Source organism: Trichomonas vaginalis, chromosome V, assembly GCF_026262505.1.
Source record: "Trichomonas vaginalis G3 chromosome V, whole genome shotgun sequence".
In the NCBI taxonomy this organism is placed as follows: domain Eukaryota; phylum Parabasalia; order Trichomonadida; family Trichomonadidae; genus Trichomonas; species Trichomonas vaginalis.
This window is the reverse complement of record NC_067207.1, coordinates 29,994,740-30,013,686: the sequence shown is the minus strand read 5'-3', so window position 1 is coordinate 30,013,686 and position 18,947 is coordinate 29,994,740. Positions and strand designations below refer to the sequence as shown.

The window sequence follows — 18,947 nt, the reverse complement described above, 5'->3', positions numbered from 1 at the left end:
TACAAATAGTATAATGCAAACAGTTTATGTTAATGTAAGTTCCTTGGCTTTTTGTCTCTCTATTTCAGTAACTTTTTGGAAATCCAAATATTTAAGTTTAGAAAACAATTTGATTGCGATAAGGCGATAATCTTCTATCTTGGTTATTGGGTTTTCCATTAAACTCAGATATTGAATTTCATTACAACGAGTAAGAGGAGAAATATCTGAAAATGTACGAATATTGTTATTAGTAAGCATGATTGATTTGATATTTGGACAGGTATCTGGGAAATTTTCCGCAACTTTTTTGATTAAGTTGTTATTAATTAGTAATGTCGTAAGTCTTTTTAACAGAGGAAAATCCTCGAGTGTTTCTATCTGGTTATTTGAAAAATCAATGACATCAAACTGATCTTGAGTGCAGCCAAGATTTTCTACTCGAGGAATTTTCAGTCCTCTTAAATCAAGCTCCCTCTCTTTCAAAGTATTTCGGAATGCAGGGGCTTTCATTATAATATCGACTGTTAATCTTTTCATTGATGAGTAAAATAGTCACTTTTTAAACGATTTATTTAGGGGATTATTAATTACTCCAATTATGTTATAAGAATCTGCAATTTAAACATGATAGTTATGAATTCTATAGGACATTACAAAATATCGATAAGCGTAAACGATTAATATTCATTATAAATATTATGTTTTTAACGAAATTTGAACCTTCAATGTCACCTTTAAAAATTAATTTATCGTTTCAACAAAATTAGTTGAAAAATCCTATTTATCTATGTGTTTTATGTAATATTTAAAAATTGTGCTTCCTCTCAAAAAAGAATATTTTCAGAGTGTATCACAAAATCTTTTCATAAAGAATAAATGATTTCCACTCTTTTCCTAATTTTGGCTCAAATGACCCAAAGTTTGGAAAAAGAACCATCGCTAATAATTCCTAACCATTATATGAATGTGCATCTCAAAGGAGGCGAACCGCAAGCGTTTCAAGTTGGATTTGTTTCTGTAATTTTAGGCAGAGACATTAAAATTCAGTTAATAGACCCGCATCCCGAAGTTCATAAACCATTTGAAGAAGGTTTTGCTGTTGTATTCGAGCGCCCTCTCAATTTTATCAAAATAATTTCTAAACATACACAAAACATCGCAATTTATCCAAATCTTACCCTCGGCATTCCGGTCAACCGTCATGACTCGGTTATCTTTTCAAACAGAGTTATTGAAGAAATTCGTCCTTTAGAAATCGGACCTTGCGTACATTTCATTTACTTTACAAATAAGAGCTTGGCACGTGCAGACATTGTCAAAGATAAGGTAGTTAGAGCGATTTATGGTGTTAACGACACTGATATTAGCAAAGGTTTGATTTCTAAAGTAAATTTACATGAAATCAGGAATCTTTATGTACACGCTATGGGCCCAAGGGAAGCTAGTATGTGTCTCAGAATCACATCAACGAACAAATCAGAAGTTAACACAAAAGAAGAAAATATTTATGGAATTTACAAAGTTGGGAAGTTCCCATCCATAATTCGCCGCCATGATCTATCACAAGCATTGTCTACAAATAATAATTGGATAATTATTTATGTATTTATTGCATTTTGCATTACAGGAGGAATTGTCTTTGTTGGATTCCTTATTTATAGAACAAGGATTAATATGAGGCGCCGTCAACAATTGGAACTCAACGAATTAATAGAAAATACAATTCCTCCAATAGAAAGTGACACTCCAATGAATGAAGAAGAAATGAAGTATATTTCTGCAGAAAACATTACTCCGGCCATTCCAACCAACGAAATGGGCGAAGTAACAATTTACCAAGGTCAATTAGAAAACCCTTATCTTAATGATGAGACTGTTTTGTAAGTCTTTCGTATTTTTGTTTTTATTTGTATGTAAAAATTCTTTGTTATTGATATTCGTACTTATTTACCATGATTATTTTAATAAATTTTAATAACCTCATTGAACTATCGAAATTCATTGCTTAAACAATGAGTTTATAGCTTTGTAAAACTATGTGACGAATAGATATCTCCAATATACCCTTATTGTTATCTTATCTAATAAAAACCAAGTATCCATATGTTATGTATCCATCACCCAAACCATAAAATCGTTATTTTGGATTTATAAACCTATCTTTATAGATATTAAAAGATTTTTGTGATAAATCAATAATTATAAGTTTAACATTTTGTATCTATTGTTTGGATAGTTGGGTCCTTACTCACAATGGGCTGAATAAGAATCTTACTATTGAAATTGACCACTTATTCAAAAAATGGAAAATCTTTTAAGAATTGAATGAGGACTAGCTTTAAAAAGTATGATGTTTTTCAATTAAATAGTCTATTTACTCTAAAAATCTCTATCAAATAAAAAAAAATAAGTTATTTCAAAAATTTCTATTCATTTTTCTGGAATCTGTCTCCTCTTGGTGGTCTATCACCTCTAGGTGGTTTGTCTCCTCTCGGCGGTCTATCTCCGCGAGGTGGGAATCCGTCATTTCTAGGACCTTTTCTGTCATCTGGTCCATGGTGGAATTTCGGCTTTCCTTTCTTTGGAGCGTTCTTCATTGGCTTCCTTTCTTTGTTTGCGAAAGCCCATGATGGGTTCTTTGGCTTCTTTGCGTTCCATGTTTCTTCAGATGATAAATATTCAGCGAAATTCAAGCAATTTGTAGCAGCAATCTTCAATTCATCGTATGATTTTTGCTTCTTACCCTTTTCTTCCTCTGAAAGACCCTCAAATTCCTTTTCATTTTCTTCAATTTTCCTTGCAGCCTCTGTTTTGAGGTAAGGAATGACTAGATCGAGTTGTGCCTGCTTTGCTTCATCTACTTCCTTCTTTTCTCCTGTTTGTACAAAAGTAATTCCGAAAATTTCGTTTGAATGTTCAGGAACTTTTTTAATTAATGTACTCATGAGGAAAAGAATTGGTTCCACAACAAGCATGCTTGAGAACAAACTGCCTATTTTGGTAAATAAGTGTTCGTAAAGCGAATTAATTAATTCAGTCGCAGAATTTTCGTTTGCGAAACGAGCAGCGTCTGCAAATACTCTCAATGTAAATATCTGCCACTTCTCATCTGTATTACTAAGCTTGGGGAAGATTAATTCAGCTGCAATTGAAAATAATCTTTGACCTGCTTTTCCTTCTTTAAATGGGATATTTGATATCGAAGGAAGGATGGAATGTTGTATTGTTGACGTATATTGCTCGACATCGTCTGTATTCAATTTTGTGTAAATATTGTTGAAAAACTTGTTTAAGCGGTCATCTCTTTGGTGATCTGTCATGAGTTCACTGTATTTCATGATAAAGCGGACAGCTATGACAGGATCAGCATCGTAAGCAAAGTCTATTACGTCGCAAACGAATTCTTTTGTATCTTTACCGAAAGTGATGTATTCTTTTATGATATTAATCATTGCAAGCTTATCTTCTTTTGTTGTTTCTTCTGATTTCGCAACATCTATGAAGTTTCTGAGAAAAACGCGATTTGTATTTGACAAATGTGACCTAAAATTCGATTTTACCATTGTCAAAACGCTTCCTTGTGCTTCAGAATGAAGTTTAACAAGAGTTCCAATAACTTTCGATGGATTGCAAACGACAAGATCAAAAAGATTTCGAACGCCGAATGCTTGGACTTGTTCTGACTCATCTTTGACAAATTTCATCTGTGTGTGAAGAGCTCTTCTCTGACATTCTGGGAATTTCGCGATAAATTTATAAATATTTTGTGCAATAAGCTTTTTCATTTCTTCATCACCACTTGAACCGCCCATAAATGTTCTAAAATCCTCTTCTGTGGCTGCTTCGTCCTTTTCTAATTTCTGTAAAAGCTCTTGAAGTTCAGTAATATTTGACATTTTTGAAATTGAAGAAGACAAAAATATGTTTTTGCTATATCTTGCTTGATTTAAGACTTCATATTGTTTGGATTGATAGCATTCCCTATGGGAGACTCATATTAAGTGTTAGCTTTTAAACCAAGTAATATCATTTCTGAATAGAAATCAATTAATATTTGAAATGTCTCAGTATGAGTTTATCTCAAAGGTAAGAATACACTGATGTGTTAAGTTTTATTGTATAATCCTACAATGTTATTTTTCTCGATAAGCTGAAAAAACATATCAAGAGTTAACTTGTTATTATAAACATTCTTATTTCCTTTTTTATTATCATTTCCATGCTTACAATTCTTATTGTTTGCGTTATTCTTCTAAGAAATTCCGCTGTAGTCCTGGAATAAGTGATTCTTTTATGCGAATGGTTTTCACTCGTTTTTGTGTTTCTTATTCCAATCTTTAGCTAATTCAAAGTATCCAAACCTCTTCTTATTGTGTTGTTCGATCTTCTTCATTCCATGGATTTGAACTAACCCAAAACTCTTTATCAGTACTATGAAATGGGTTTCCCTGTGTCTAAAAAGAAGATTGAGCTTTTGTGTGGAGTAAGATCTGAGATATTCAACAGAGGATTTAATCCATTCGTGGTAAAATTTGCTTCAACTCCGATTTGATAGTGCTTGGGACTCACTTCCTATATGTCTTCAATATCATCGCAAACAAAAACATTTATTTATCAAATGAACGTTTAGAAAAAAAATCTGAAATGATGAACCCAGGAGTCCTTAACACACAGATTACGAGACTTCTGAACATGTATCAAAATTACTATGAAACTTTCAACTCCTTATATCGGCTCAAAACAGAGAAAGAAGAAGAAATTAACTAAATATTCAACAAAATCAAAACAAACTTGATCGAAACGAAATACTTTACACCAAAACAGATGTGTACCATTGTTAATAAAGCATTGACATTCAACAACAAATTTATAAAGTCTTATTTTGCAATTTACAAAAAGATTAAAGAAGAATATGATACCACGCAACCTGATGTTATATCCTCTCCTTTTGATTATGTAAATTCTAAATATTATGGATATAATATTGATGTTTCCACCCCAGAGGTCAAATTAGAAAAAATAACTCAACTAACTACTTTAGCAAAAATAGAATCTGGGGAGCTATCATTAAACATTCATGAAGATGACTCAATTTACAAAGCCATCATGGAAGACGATAAAAATTCATTAATTGAATTCACAAAGAAATTTGATTTTAATAAACATCAGACACTTGAAAGTGATTTCTATCCTAATACAATCCATCATATTTTTGGGAGAAACGCTTTATCATTACTTGAATTATGCTGTTATCACGGATCAATTAATTGTTTTAATTTCCTAACAACAGAATTAAAGTTAGAAATTACACAAGGATGTGTTAGTTATTCATTTTTAAGTGGAAATAAAGAGATCATTGATAAATGTTTGGCAGAAAAAGACCCTAATTTCGTTACAATGGAATATGCAGTTATTTCACGCAATATTGATTATGTAAATCTTTTGATGGATGAACACGATCTTTTCCCTGATTACGAAGGTGCTGCTTATTACAATAATCTTCAGGCATTCATTATTGGTTTAAAGAAATGTCGCTATATCAATGATTACTTTTTCCATTCATTATACTTTGGCTTTGAACCAGTTTATGAAATTATTTTATCTCTTGGAGCAAATATCAATGCAGTAAAAATCAAAAATAATGTTCCTCTTATCCATTGGTGTGCAATCTATAATAATGTAGAATTTGCGTAATTTTTAATTTCACATGGTGCAGATCTTGAAATCAAAAATGATTTTGGAAAAACTGCTTTATTCCTTTCAATAAAGCATAAGACAAGAGATGTTGCAGAGCTTCTGATTCTGAATGGTGCAGGTTTCAAAGTAAAATCATCAGACGGAAAAACATATCATCATTGGGCAGCGGCGTTTAATTGCAAAGAAATAGCTGAACTTCTTATATTTAATGGAGCTGAAATTGATGCAAGAGATGGTTTCAAGAATACTCCTCTTCATGTAGCTGCCTCAGAAAATAGTGTTGACGTGGCAGAACTTCTTATTTCTCATGGTGCTGATATTAATGCAAAAGATGGATTTGGAAACAAGCCAATCAACTTTGCAATGAAGAAGAATAATAAAGAAATGATAGATCTCCTTACTGTTAAGTATTGGTTGGAATAATCTAATATTTTAAAAAAAAATCATATTTGTTATATTACTAAAACTTATATTATTGCTTTCTTTTAATAGGGTCATGTTACACCAAAACATATTTGAATTATAACCTGCCCACAGTTTTTCCTTAAGAATAATAAGATGAATCCGCTTGAATTGACATAATACCCTCACAAGAAATATATCAAATTCAAAACTTGATCAATTGCTTAACATACTTGAGTATATTTTTTTACAAATATCCTTATGAATCTCATTTACTTCTGTACTTTTTATAAAATATAACAATTTCATCATAAATTGTTCGCATAATATTGGCACTGCTTATCTTGCGTGAAAATAGTATAATACATAATCAGTAACAGAGAATTGTCGTCATTTCTGATTATATATTATAGAATTATAAATGTGTTTATTATATATCTTTCAAATTCATAAATAAGTATTACAAAAACAAACATTTTATTATTCAGTAACAGATTCAATTATAATTTGAGCTAGAGTATGAGTTTCTTCACTCAGGTCTTTGTTATCCAAAATATCTTGAATATTTCAATGAATTCATCGCTATGAAGATATTCTTGGATTATGTTAGGAAATTCTGCTAAATTGTCATTAATAAATCTCAAAAGTTTCGTAATCAAATCTTTTCCACATAAAAAAATTGTAGAAAAGAAATTACTGATGTCAATAAGTTCAACATATTCTTCGGACTGTTCGAATCTATATAAATTCATGTAAAAGTCAAAAATAATATCGAAATCTTCGGAATATCCGATATTATCGAAAATATTTTGGAATAATTGTGGAACAGATGAACTAAGTAAGTTCTCAACAATTATTTCGCTTTTCTCAAATAAAATATTAGAAATTTGAAGAATCTTAATAATTATAGATCTTTCTGTGATAATTCTAGGGATACTGGTCTCACACCATGAAAACATCAACTTTGGAATATTGTTCTCAAATAATATCTCAAAATTATTTGATAATGCGATGTTGATGAAAATATTCAATGTAGACTCTTGGAAATGGAGTGATAATATTCTAAACTTCCTTGCTAAGTTAAATAATGTATTAGTTGTCTCAAACAAAGGGAAAATATTTTCAAATTTTGAACATTTTTCAATAAAAAGAATTGATACATTAATTATCTGTTCATCGGTAGACTGTTCGTATTTTTCTAGTATATGGATATAAATCTCTTGATTTTGTTCAATATTAAAAATTTCTGTTTCTATTATCAGAGAAAGTAGGGATATTGAATTGCAATATGCATCTGTATTTACTGTTTCGTCTGTTATAGCGTTAAATATTAAGTGTAGTACATCTAAATTGAAAATTTGAAATTTCAAACTAGAATCCAGCAAAATAAGATCTGATATCATAGGATATGGATTAATTTTATCAATACTCTGTATGAATATTGAGATAATATTCGAATCTATTATCATTTGTATCAAATTCGAATCTTTTTGCAATAAATTGTAGATAAATGAATATGACGTCTGTACTAATGTCTCTTTTAATGTTTCTACTCCTGAGTAATTGGTATAATTTTCTGGAATCTGTGATAATTCAGCGATTCTTTGTATTATTTGGAAATCAAGATTAGAAATATCTAAGTTACCTAATAGAAGCATAATGTCTAGTGATTCAAGGCATTTCTTGCAATATGTAAAATCTTCGGAAAATAAGCCATGAAATAATGATTCTTGAGATAAATTACTATTAAATTTCTGAAGGCTGATGAAAATTTTCCTATTATCATTGCTTTCTTTCAAGTCCGTAATCAAAGATGATTGAATTGGATTTGACATTCATCAGTTTTGATAAAATCATATATTAAAAAAAGCGATACATGTAATCGAAAAATACAAACATAATATTTATTAAAAATTAAAAATCATCTGATGAAGATATATCTTCAATATCAGAATGATCTGGGTTTTGGTCTTTACTTCCTGTAGTATCAGACATATTCATCTTTGTAACCTTAACAGTTGTCGTTGTTGCTGTTAGTTCTTGTTTTGGAGCCGAAGATTTCTGAGATTTCTTAGATTTGGTCGAACTGCTTGAATCAGTCATCATTGCAGTGTTTGATCCTCTCAAGTCTTTCTGACTGTCCTTATTTTGAGGAGAATTCGATTTAACAGAAGATTTGGAATTAGATTTTGACACAGATTTGGATTTAGACGAAGAAACAGACGAAACAGAAGATCTTGCAGAAGATTTCTTTGATTTCGTGGAAGATTCAGACTTTTCTTCCACTTTTTCTTTCGAATCAGCAAAGAATTCGTCAATTTTATCTTCTTTTGTTTCATTATCAGACAACTTGAAATCCTCGAGTCCATCAGAGCTATCAGATACAGGCTGTATAGCGCTCGAAGAAGTCTCAACCTTAGTAATTGGTTTATAAACCTTTTCTGGTTTCGGTTTTCCGTAATAATAAGGATCTTCGAAAATTCCAGGGACAGGTTCAGATGAAGTTTCACTTGTTTCGAAGTTAGAAACAGGGATAATGTCACTGGAATCAGGTTCAAGGAGATCATTTGCTCTTCTATCAACTCTTCTGTGTGTGTTTTGAGGAACTTTTGATGGTGATTGGTCTTGTAAACGCGCGAAACCAATGTCTTGATTGAATTTTCTTTGCATCTCCTTTGTGAGAACTGGTTTTCTCTTGGGAGCTGCCAAAGGAAATGTCATTTGTCTATTAGCAAACAATGATTCAACTCTGACATCTTCTATAGGTGACAACTTCTCTAAATAGATCAATAACTCATCGTGTTTTGTCAAATATTCTTTCTTTCCTGTACTCAACACTTTTGATGCGTAAACATCAGTTGGAGGAGCGTATGGTCTCATCTGTCTGAGCTTGTCAAGTTGCTCTGTGACCTCTCTTAATATTTCACTGACGTATTTGTCGTTTTGCTGCTTAGTTACTCTGTATTCCATTGGTTTGTTGATAATTGCACGTGCTCTATCAATCAATGTCTTCTTTACACCGTTTATCTTAGCTGGGGACTTCTCAATAGGCTCTAGCATTGAGAAAACCATGTCTCCTGTAACAGGACGAGCAGAACTGATTTCAGATTCACTGATTTCGTCTTTAACAGGTGGAATTCTTGGTTGGAGAACCTGTGGAGGTACTTGGAATGGTGTCTCTCCATCAGCATAATGCGGAATAACAGGTGGCTTGTCATTGGCTGTATCGAAATTCAACTCAATATTCTCTCTCTCCTTGTTCTTGTTGATTTGAGGAGATTTACTGATCATGACTGGGTTACTGACAAATCCGGTCTTAGGTAACTCGAGTTTCTGGATACTTTCCGCTGTTGGAGTTGGAGTTTCTTGTTTTTGAATGGGATTTGGCGGTTTTTGTAAACCTTGAATTTGAATGGGATTTTGATGTGGGGGAAGTTCCTTCAATTGTGAAGGGAAAATAGGCGGATTTATAACTTCCTGTGGGTTGTTGCTTAATGATGAAAGGCTTAGATTTGGGAAAGATATTCTTGGACCACTTGTATTCTGTTTCATGACTAATTGTTGAGTTAATGACATTTCTAGGTCGTGTTTTATGAATTCAGGAGTTGGCATTGGCGGCATTGATGGATTTGATATCTTTTCTTCCATTCTACGAGCACTCTGCCTTAATTGTACAATGGCACTGTCAAGTTGATTTCGAATTTCTCTTCTGAAATTCATTTGTGCCCTATCCTGGTTATTCTGCTGCTCAATTAATCGATCCTGTTTCTCATTCAACTCAACGAGAGCTCGTAATTGCATGTCTGGCTGCTCAACAATGTGTCTAACATCATTATGATCTGCAACTGCATGAGAAAGCTCAGCTCGTGTTTTAGAAATAGCTTGGCGTAGGTTAGTGATTTGATCTGTGATATCTTCAAGTCCTTGCGGATGTCCTGATCGTAATGATTTCCATGCAGGTACTAAAGCTGCATGACGGCGTTGCATATGGCCATCTAAGTATTCTAAGGACTTAAACACTCTATGACAAACAATGCATTTCTCGGATCCTTCACCTGGTTTTTTGCCAACTTTGTTTTTAAGATGACTGACGGCTGCTGTAACTGTACGAAGCTTTTCTTTTAAGCTTTTGTTGTCTTCGTCTGATTGTTTGAGGATTTTTCGAAGATGTTCTTGAGTATCATAAATATATTGAACGCCTATTTGTAATAATCTGTAAAATTTAGCCGAGAGTGGATTTGGAAGTAATTGCGCTTCGGTATTTGTAAATCTTGAATTTAAAAACGAATTTAATAGTGCTTCAATTGTTTTGACGTCATTTGTCTTTGCAATTTCTTCAGGAGAGCATGCTGCAACGATATTCCAATTGAGTCCTCCTGTGCTTGGAAGTCCAGGATGAGGAGTTGGAGGAATATCAGGTAAAGCAGTTCGTTTCGGCTCTGGAGGCAAATTTGGTGGTTTATCACCAATCATTGGTATATTTGCGCCGTTTGTTCTCTGAGGAAATGCTGTTGGTGGTAGAAATTGATTATAAACAGGAGCTCCAAACATTGCAAATTTTTTAAACGTGTAAATCAGACGATTATTTTCTTTTCAAAATATGATTTTAAAAATTTTATGATGGAAAAGAGAATTTGAAGCTTGAAAGTAGAAAATATAGATTTGTATTGTATTAAAAATTGAGGATAGAGTAAAGAAGGAAAATTATGGAGTGAAGAGGAGAACAATTGAAAATAATTGAGCATGGAATAAAAATAGAAAAGAAACAAATAAAGAAACATGTATATGATATAATAAGCAATGTTTAGATGAAGGTTTATCAATCTCGAAAAATTTTTGATTACTCGATTTTGAAAAACTTAGAGTTTTCGTGAAGCGCCGTTGGCCCAATTGGATAAGGCGACTGCCTACGGAGCAGTAGAGTCCAGGTTCAAGTCCTGGACGGCGCGATTTTTTCTTTTCGTCAATAATTTGGAATCTGGAAGTCATTACTTTTCTCGAAATCAGTCAAAGAGTCAATCTTTGAGTAATGAATGAAATTACCGAGTATTGTAAAGCGATAGGCGATTAGATGTTCTGTTTATAGTATTAGATTGAAAGAACTCAATCAAATTACTTATTGAATACAGATTTTACTGTAAATTCTACGATAAAATAATCTTTTTCGGCTTATATGCTTCAAAATTCTTGTATTGGGAAATTTCGGATCAGTTTGATAAAATGACTTCAAATGATAAACTGTCATATTGTTTATTGTATAATTTAATTCGATCGCAGTTTAATTGTTTTTGTAAGATCGTTTCTTACCTCAAAATGCCTTGGAAATATTGTAAATTTATTAATAACTACTATAAATAGGTGGATTTGTAAATTAAGTTAACATGTAACCGGCTTTACTGTGTGATATCATTGTGGATTGATTAGAGAAAATCAATAAAAATATCAAGCATTTGCAAGATATTTTTGCTTGGTAGCTACTGTGCGAGGACTGTAGAAGTAGAATCTTCATACTTCAATTTTCCAAATTTTTTCGAATTACAGGAATGTCTAGGTGAACTTGTAATTATGACAAATAAATTTTACGTTTCTGAATTTTTTTGGAAAATTAAGGTTTCTCAGCAATAAATTTCAATTTTCTGATTTATATGAAGGTTATTGAAAGATTTTAATACTATAATGTTATTGTATTTTTATAAAAATTAGAAAGTTATTCTTTAATTTTTTATTTTGAAGCCAAAAATAATTTCCAATTATAAAATTCTCAAAATAAGATACAAACCTTCTTATGTGATATATTGATTATTGGTGCTTATCAAAATTCTTTTATACAAACATTGTTAATGACAAATTTTATCCTCAATAAAAATTTAATTTTAGTAAATTATAGCTGAGTATAATCAACTTATAATTACATAGTATAATTTGAGATAACAATAACGAAAATGATATATTTATTCAATCATAAGCTAAGGATATGATTTTAAATCGTAATAGAAATCTAATGACGATAGAATATGGATTATTTTGGTATTCTTCGCATTGCATTATTACTAGTGTATTCAAATAGCGATTCTTTTGGCATTGCGGATATAATAATTTGTAATCATAAAGTTTATGAAGAAAATCTTTGATATTAGAGCTCTAATATGCCAGTAGAATATTCAAGATCAGTTCTAAAAGATTTGTAGAAATGCTTCGATAAATTTTGTTGTAAGAGTTCATTGGACGTCACCAATATGTTATGCGTTTACTTTTCTTGGAATGCATCGGAAAAAATCAAGAAATCAATTTTTATGGAAAATTAAATGTGTTGAAAACATGAATTATCATATTGTTACAATATGATAATACTTAAATCTCTTGGATCATGACTTGTCATATTACTCACATAGACCAATTCTATATTCACAATCAATTAAACCAAAACTTTGATCTGATATGCCACTTTTTCTTTCAGATTCACATAATATTGCCTATTAGTCAGCAAGAATAGATACATCTAATAGGAGACGAGGAAATTTCTTTACTGATTGCAAATAACTTCATTTTTTGAAAATGATTGTGTAGCATTTTTTCTTTTTTATTTTATCTATTATGTATCCAGGGCGATGATAGAGGTGTTTCCTTCTCAGACAATTTCGACAGACTTATTCGTGCTCCACCTAGCTTAAGTGGAGAAGACGTCATCATTAGTTCCGTTGTTGAGATTGCAGGCGGAAGCACAATTGACGAAAGCCCATTTAAAGATTGCCGCGCAAACATTCGATCCATCCGCTTTGATTTTTCCAGCAAAATCAAATCAATCTGCAAATTTTGTTTTGCGGGGAGTTCACTCGAGATGATTGATATGGAGCAATGTTCGGATCTCCCGAGCCTGAATAACTCATTATTTTCGAATTGCGCTAAATTAAAATCAATCAAAATGCCACAAAGATCACAATTATTGGAAATGGATGCTTCTTTAATAACGTATTGCTTAACTCTATCACAATTCCAGACTCAGTTCAGATAATAAAGGGATGGAGTAATGTGGATTATGCTCCATTTCAAAACACTCTCAAGGAAATCAAAATATCCCCTAATTCTAAGCTCACGACAATTGAGAACGCTGCATTTATGTCATCTAAGATAACAAATATTTTCATTCCGAAATTAGTAACTTATCTTGACCCAGGTTTTATTTTAAACTGTAATATTCAGAGAATAGAAATCGATAACGATAATCCTATTTATAAAACCGACGGAACTGTTATATACAAAGTATTGGAGATCATGCATTCCTTGAGTGTCATAATCTAGTAAATATTGAGCTCCCTCCAGCTCTTACTAAGATTGATGATATGGCATTTTCTTCTTGCACTAGTTTGAAAAAATTAGTTTTCACACCTAATTTGTCTAAGATTGGCGAGTCCGTTTTCTCAGACTGTACACTTGAAATCGACACAACAAATAACTCGTACTTTCTGTATCAAAATCACATGCTACTTTCTCAGAATAGAACAGCTTTAACAGATAGTTTTGGTACTGACAGAGATACAATACTTAATATCCCAATTGAATGTTTTACTATTGGAAAAATACATTCTATAATAAATTGCTCAAAAAGGTTACATTTGCAGGCAATAATCTCACCAGTATCAATGAATCAGCTTTCGCATCATCAAGTATTGTTGAGATCATACTTCCTTCGAGTCTTTGTATTCTTGGAAAGCAGTGTTTCATATCTTGTTCTCAACTGACATCAGTAACTTTTAATGGAAACTCTCTAAATGAAATTCCAGATGAGTTTTTCCGCAATTGTGCCAAACTTAGTACTATTGTTCTTCCTCCTTCGATCACTTCTATTGGCGACTACTCTTTCTACCAATGCACTTCCATTGGAGATATTGGCATCAGCAATACTCAGATACTTAATATTGGAAGATATTGTTTCAGTAAGAGTAGCCTTAGTATCTTTGATGTTGATCATTATATCTCTCGAATATTATTCAACAGTTTTGAGTCCAGTTCAGTATCTACTGTTTCAATTTCGAGCAATTCTATCCCAGAGAGATGCTTCCGGAACTGTGAATCTCTTACAAGTATAACTCTCGGCGAAGGCATTGTCTCTCTCTCAGATGAGTGCTTCAAGGGATGCACGAAACTCGCATCGTTCACTATCCCAAGCACTATAACAACAATCAATTCATTTGCCTTTCAAGGGTGCACATCACTTACTTCAGTCATTTTGGGCGAGGGAAGTTCTCTCAGTGAAGTCTTCGGAGGAACATTTGCTGACTGTGATCTTCTTGAGAAAATTACTTGTAATAGTGCCGCTCATAAATTTAGAAACGGAGCCCTTACAGATGCTGAAGAAACGAAGCTTATAACATTCATTCCCTCAAGTAAGATTTCTACTTTTGTTGTTCCTTCTACCATGAAAACCATTGGTCAATACGCCTTCATGGGAAGCAAAAACCTTGTGCGAGTTATTGCCGATGGAGATCATCTTACAACGATCGGATTTATGTCCTTTGCGGACTGTACTCGTCTTTCTTTCCTCTTTGTTCCATCAACAAGTCTTGAGAGAATTGGTGATCAAGCCTTTAGTGGATGCAAAAACCTTTTCAAATGTGGAGCTATCCAGTGCATGAAGAATAAGCAAAACTTGTTTACCACGCGTGGAATTCCATCCATCTCATTTAATGAAATTTGTCCTGATATTAAATTCTCATGTGTATTGAAATACACATTCATATTTTCTATCATGAAAACTTCTTTTGTCTTGATTCTTTTTCAATTTTAAAATCTTTTTGTTTAATTAATTCGAACCATCATTATTTGCTTACCTGTTGTAAATATAAGAATTTGCATTTATGAAATTGCTAAATAATGCAGATCTGAAATTATTTTCAGATTCACTATCACAACAAGCTCTAATAATATATCACAATGCCAAACCAAATAAAAATAAAGAAAGATATATGATTATTTCCGTTTATTAATAATAGAACAAATAAAATTTGAAATAACAAATAAAAAACAACATAAACTTAAAACAAAAATTCTTTCTTAACCTCTCCTCTTTGTACTGAACCGTTTACTAAGTTGTGGAGACAGCATAAAAACGATATGTAATTAATTACCTCTATCCATTCTTTTAGCTGCTCGTATTGATCTCCATTAATGACAAGCTTCGAATCTTCGTAGAACTTATTTGGTCCGATGATCAATTTCGAATTATTATTATTGCTTGAAATTTCTAAATTGAAATCATCGCCACTTTTTGTGACCTCTGCAGTAACGTCGTAAAGAAGGAACGAATTTCTCAGATTCTGATATTTTGCGTCAGAATAAACTTCAAGCCAATATCCGTTTGTTCTAAGGCATGTAACTTTGTTTCTCTTGAAGATTGTCTTCTTACATGATATCAGTGCTGATTTGGAAAGAGTTGGGAGCTCGTAATACTGTCCAAAAGTAAATTTCACATCTACTGGACGAGTTGTAATAGCTGTATACAATCCGAATATGTTTTCTTCAGGTAATGATGATCTGTTGAAGTAAAGTTTAAAAATTTCAGGAGATACCATTGTTGTGGAAGATGAACTTGCGCAAAACCCGATAAGTGCAACCGAAATGGCAACTACATCGTTCTTTAATAGCACACAATTTGCATTTTTCGATAAATATGCATCGGCAAATGCACCGAAAATTATTTTGAGTAATGAAGCGTTATTTGGAAAAGCAAATAGTGAGAAAAATATTGTAGCTGAGTCAAGAATTGTTGTAAACTCTGTATTTAGGGCCGAAAAGAAGAAGAATAGCAAAGGTTGCGGCTGAAATAACGGATTGAATAGGATATCCGAACGTCTGTATATAGAAATGCCTTTTGTAATGCATAAAATCTTTGCTAGATAATATGGATCGCAATAAATTTCGTCTAATTTTCTTAGATTATTGATTGTTTCATTGGGATTGACATTAAACAATTCTGCAAAGTTAGAAATTTGAGAAGGTATTTTCATATCATAAAGTTGCTCCTCAACTGGAAGATATAATGAAAGCTTCTCATCGATCAAAGACATCGTAAATACTACGAAACTAACCGTAGGTTCTCAAAAATTAAGAACTGTCAAATGTCAAACCTTTTCAAAAAAATTATCACATAACTTGTTAACAATAATCCGAAAGCAACACATGCAATCCGTTCAGCATTTGATGTAATAAACAGAAATTCATCAAAAGTGACAGCTCTCAATTTTTTGACATTTATAAATTCTAAATTGAATGAGAAAAATGAAATAATACTAAGCATAATACAATATTCTAGGTTTAATTATAATTAGGAAAAAGTTAGTTTTGAGAGTACTTTTCATAGGCATATAGAATGAAATCTTCTGAAAAATAATATCACATAAACTCATATTATTTTCTAATATATAACTATTTTATATAAAAATCAAATTCAATGATCTTAAAAGCGAATGATAAACCTCAAAATTTACGAATATAATGAGTGGGAATATAATGCTTCTCTATCATAAAACCATATGAAATATCAATTTTTGCTTTACGCCTAATTTTTGACGACAATTAGCAAAAAATGTTAAATGTTAACACTCAGTCCATTTGAATATGAAAAATAAAATTGACTTTGATTAAATGTTTTTATTTATCATGCAATTCTTCTTGCGACCAAAGATTTGAATAAAAGTTCAAAAAATAAGATAGCTTAAGAAATAATATACGGTAGTGTTTACTAATAGATGAATAGTATATAAATTCTATTAAAATGGATTTGATCCAAAAAATATATAAAATTTGATCATAAATAAAATCGTTTTAAATTACTTCTTCATTTAAATTATAACAATTATTTTTGGTTTTATATTTTTTTGGATCAAATCCATTTTAATAGAATTTATATACTATTCATCTATTAGTAAACACTACCGTATATTATTTCTTAAGCTATCTTATTTTTTGAACTTTTATTCAAATCTTTGGTCGCAAGAAGAATTGCATGATAAATAAAAACATTTAATCAAAGTCAATTTTATTTTTCATATTCAAATGGACTGAGTGTTAACATTTAACGTTTTTTGCTAATTGTCGTCAAAAATTAGGCGTAAAGCAAAAATTGATATTTCATATGGTTTTATGATAGAGAAGCATTATATTCCCACTCATTATATTCGTAAATTTTGAGGTTTATCATTCGCTTTTAAGATCATTGAATTTGATTTTTATATAAAATAGTTATATATTAGAAAATAATATGAGTTTATGTGATATTATTTTTCAGAAGATTTTGTGTTCTTCTTCAAAATTTTATTTTTTTATTAAAAAGAATCTTTACAAAATATACATTTACTTTAATTAATATTTAAAAACGTGCTCTATCAAAAGTTCCAAAAATTCAATATTTTAGCTTTTCTGAGGTGTCACTTTTGATGAATTTCTGTTTACAACACAACTATCATCGGCAAATGCACCGAAAATTATTTTGAGTAATGAAGCGTTATTTGGAAAAGCAAATAGTGAGAAAAATATTGTAGCTGAGTCAAGAATTGTTGTAAACTCTGTATTTAGGGCCGAAAAGAAGAAGAATAGCAAAGGTTGCGGCTGAAATAACGGATTGAATAGGATATCCGAACGTCTGTATATAGAAATGCCTTTTGTAATGCATAAAATCTTTGCTAGATAATATGGATCGCAATAAATTTCGTCTAATTTTCTTAGATTATTGATTGTTTCATTGGGATTGACATTAAACAATTCTGCAAAGTTAGAAATTTGAGAAGGTATTTTCATATCATAAAGTTGCTCCTCAACTGGAAGATATAATGAAAGCTTCTCATCGATCAAAGACATCGTAAATACTACGAAACTAACCGTAGGTTCTCAAAAATTAAGAACTGTCAAATGTCAAACCTTTTCAAAAAAATTATCACATAACTTGTTAACAATAATCCGAAAGCAACACATGCAATCCGTTCAGCATTTGATGCTAAAAAATGACTTGGGTATAAAAAATTTACGACGGATAAATATTTTTTGAGATTAAATTTAGTTAAAAATACTTTTTAAAACAAATACAATCGATATTATTTCTGAGAATAAAATTTTCATTATCAATTGAATTGAATAAAAGGTTTTTTATCCAAAAGTTGCATAAAACAAAGGTACATTCACTAGGCGATAACAGTAAAATGGGATGAAAATAGGATAAATAGCATCCCTATATAGTGCCTAACAATATTTATACGGGCCAAAAAAATTTGGCTAGAGATTTGGCGAGTTATAAAACTTAGAAAATTTAGACGGATTTTTATTTTTGAATTTTTTTTGGAAAGTTAAAATTGCGATTAAAAATCGATTTCCGGGAGAACTAAGCATCTCATCATATATTTAAATCGATAAAAATATTAAATAATAGTTGAATAGTATAACTACGTGAAATTATGGCTGAATATACAGAAAAAATGAACATATTTGACATTTTTGAAAATTCATACGTTAGATGGTGACAAACTCATAAATTATACTTTAGCTAAGATTGATATATGGTTTCAACAACACATGGTTAAAATCGTAAAAATATTTTAGATTTCAAAAAGATATATATGGTAATATAATGGAACAGAGTCAACAAATAGCATGTAAAATATGTTATAATTAACTTTTTATTAGATCTAATAGTATATATCGAATGGTTTCCAGCTTTATGGTTAATTATTTTCTTTTCGAGCTTCTCTTTAACTGTTGTATTAAGGTTGTAAATTTTTGATGCTAGAAACTATGGAATCTTCTTTGCTGCTGCATTTTTCTTGAGAGTTCTTGCAATTTTGAATATATCTGCGCATTGTATGAAATGGGGGCTTTAA

The 18,947-nt window shown here is 31.2% G+C and overlaps 6 protein-coding genes and 2 pseudogenes across 8 annotated transcripts, besides 3 other annotated features; 3 read left to right on the top strand and 5 right to left on the bottom strand.

Annotated features, from left to right (window-relative positions):
* Positions 1 to 24: 24 nt before the first annotated feature.
* Positions 25 to 519, bottom strand: TVAGG3_0428240 (U2 snRNA binding; the record flags this gene model as incomplete). The annotated part of the gene is made up of 1 exon (XM_001318246.1): positions 25 to 519. The coding sequence occupies one exon, from the start codon at positions 517 to 519 to the stop codon at positions 25 to 27; it is 495 nt and encodes a 164-aa protein (XP_001318281.1).
* Positions 520 to 858: 339 nt separating this feature from the next.
* TVAGG3_0428230 (uncharacterized protein) lies at positions 859 to 1,866 on the top strand (the record flags this gene model as incomplete). Its single annotated transcript, XM_001318245.1, has 1 exon — positions 859 to 1,866. The coding sequence occupies one exon, from the start codon at positions 859 to 861 to the stop codon at positions 1,864 to 1,866; it is 1,008 nt and encodes a 335-aa protein (XP_001318280.1).
* Positions 1,867 to 2,408: 542 nt separating this feature from the next.
* On the bottom strand, positions 2,409 to 3,878 carry TVAGG3_0428220 (apoptosis inhibitor 5-related family; the record flags this gene model as incomplete). Its single annotated transcript, XM_001318244.1, has 1 exon — positions 2,409 to 3,878. One exon carries the CDS (start codon positions 3,876 to 3,878, stop codon positions 2,409 to 2,411), a length of 1,470 nt encoding a protein of 489 aa, XP_001318279.1.
* A 387-nt stretch (positions 3,879 to 4,265) lies between these two features.
* Positions 4,266 to 6,264, top strand: TVAGG3_0428210 (proteasome regulatory particle assembly; the record flags this gene model as incomplete). The annotated part of the gene is made up of 1 exon (XM_001318243.1): positions 5,089 to 5,676. One exon carries the CDS (start codon positions 5,089 to 5,091, stop codon positions 5,674 to 5,676), a length of 588 nt encoding a protein of 195 aa, XP_001318278.1.
* Positions 6,265 to 6,506: 242 nt separating this feature from the next.
* TVAGG3_0428200 lies at positions 6,507 to 7,914 on the bottom strand (annotated as a pseudogene). The gene has a single exon: positions 6,562 to 7,040. A coding segment is annotated over exon 1 (479 nt).
* Positions 7,915 to 7,966: 52 nt separating this feature from the next.
* Positions 7,967 to 10,667, bottom strand: TVAGG3_0428190 (zinc finger, C2H2-type family protein; the record flags this gene model as incomplete). The annotated part of the gene is made up of 1 exon (XM_001318241.2): positions 7,996 to 10,632. The coding sequence occupies one exon, from the start codon at positions 10,630 to 10,632 to the stop codon at positions 7,996 to 7,998; it is 2,637 nt and encodes an 878-aa protein (XP_001318276.1).
* Positions 10,668 to 11,887: 1,220 nt separating this feature from the next.
* TVAGG3_0428180 lies at positions 11,888 to 14,823 on the top strand (annotated as a pseudogene). The gene has a single exon: positions 12,920 to 13,380. A coding segment is annotated over exon 1 (461 nt).
* A 112-nt stretch (positions 14,824 to 14,935) lies between these two features.
* On the bottom strand, positions 14,936 to 16,255 carry TVAGG3_0428170 (Sec7 domain family; the record flags this gene model as incomplete). The annotated part of the gene is made up of 1 exon (XM_001295737.2): positions 15,114 to 16,145. One exon carries the CDS (start codon positions 16,143 to 16,145, stop codon positions 15,114 to 15,116), a length of 1,032 nt encoding a protein of 343 aa, XP_001295738.2.
* Positions 16,256 to 16,281: 26 nt separating this feature from the next.
* Positions 16,282 to 16,318: a mobile genetic element.
* Positions 16,319 to 17,495: 1,177 nt separating this feature from the next.
* Positions 17,496 to 17,533: a mobile genetic element.
* Positions 17,534 to 18,238: 705 nt separating this feature from the next.
* Positions 18,239 to 18,947: part of a mobile genetic element that runs on past the window's edge.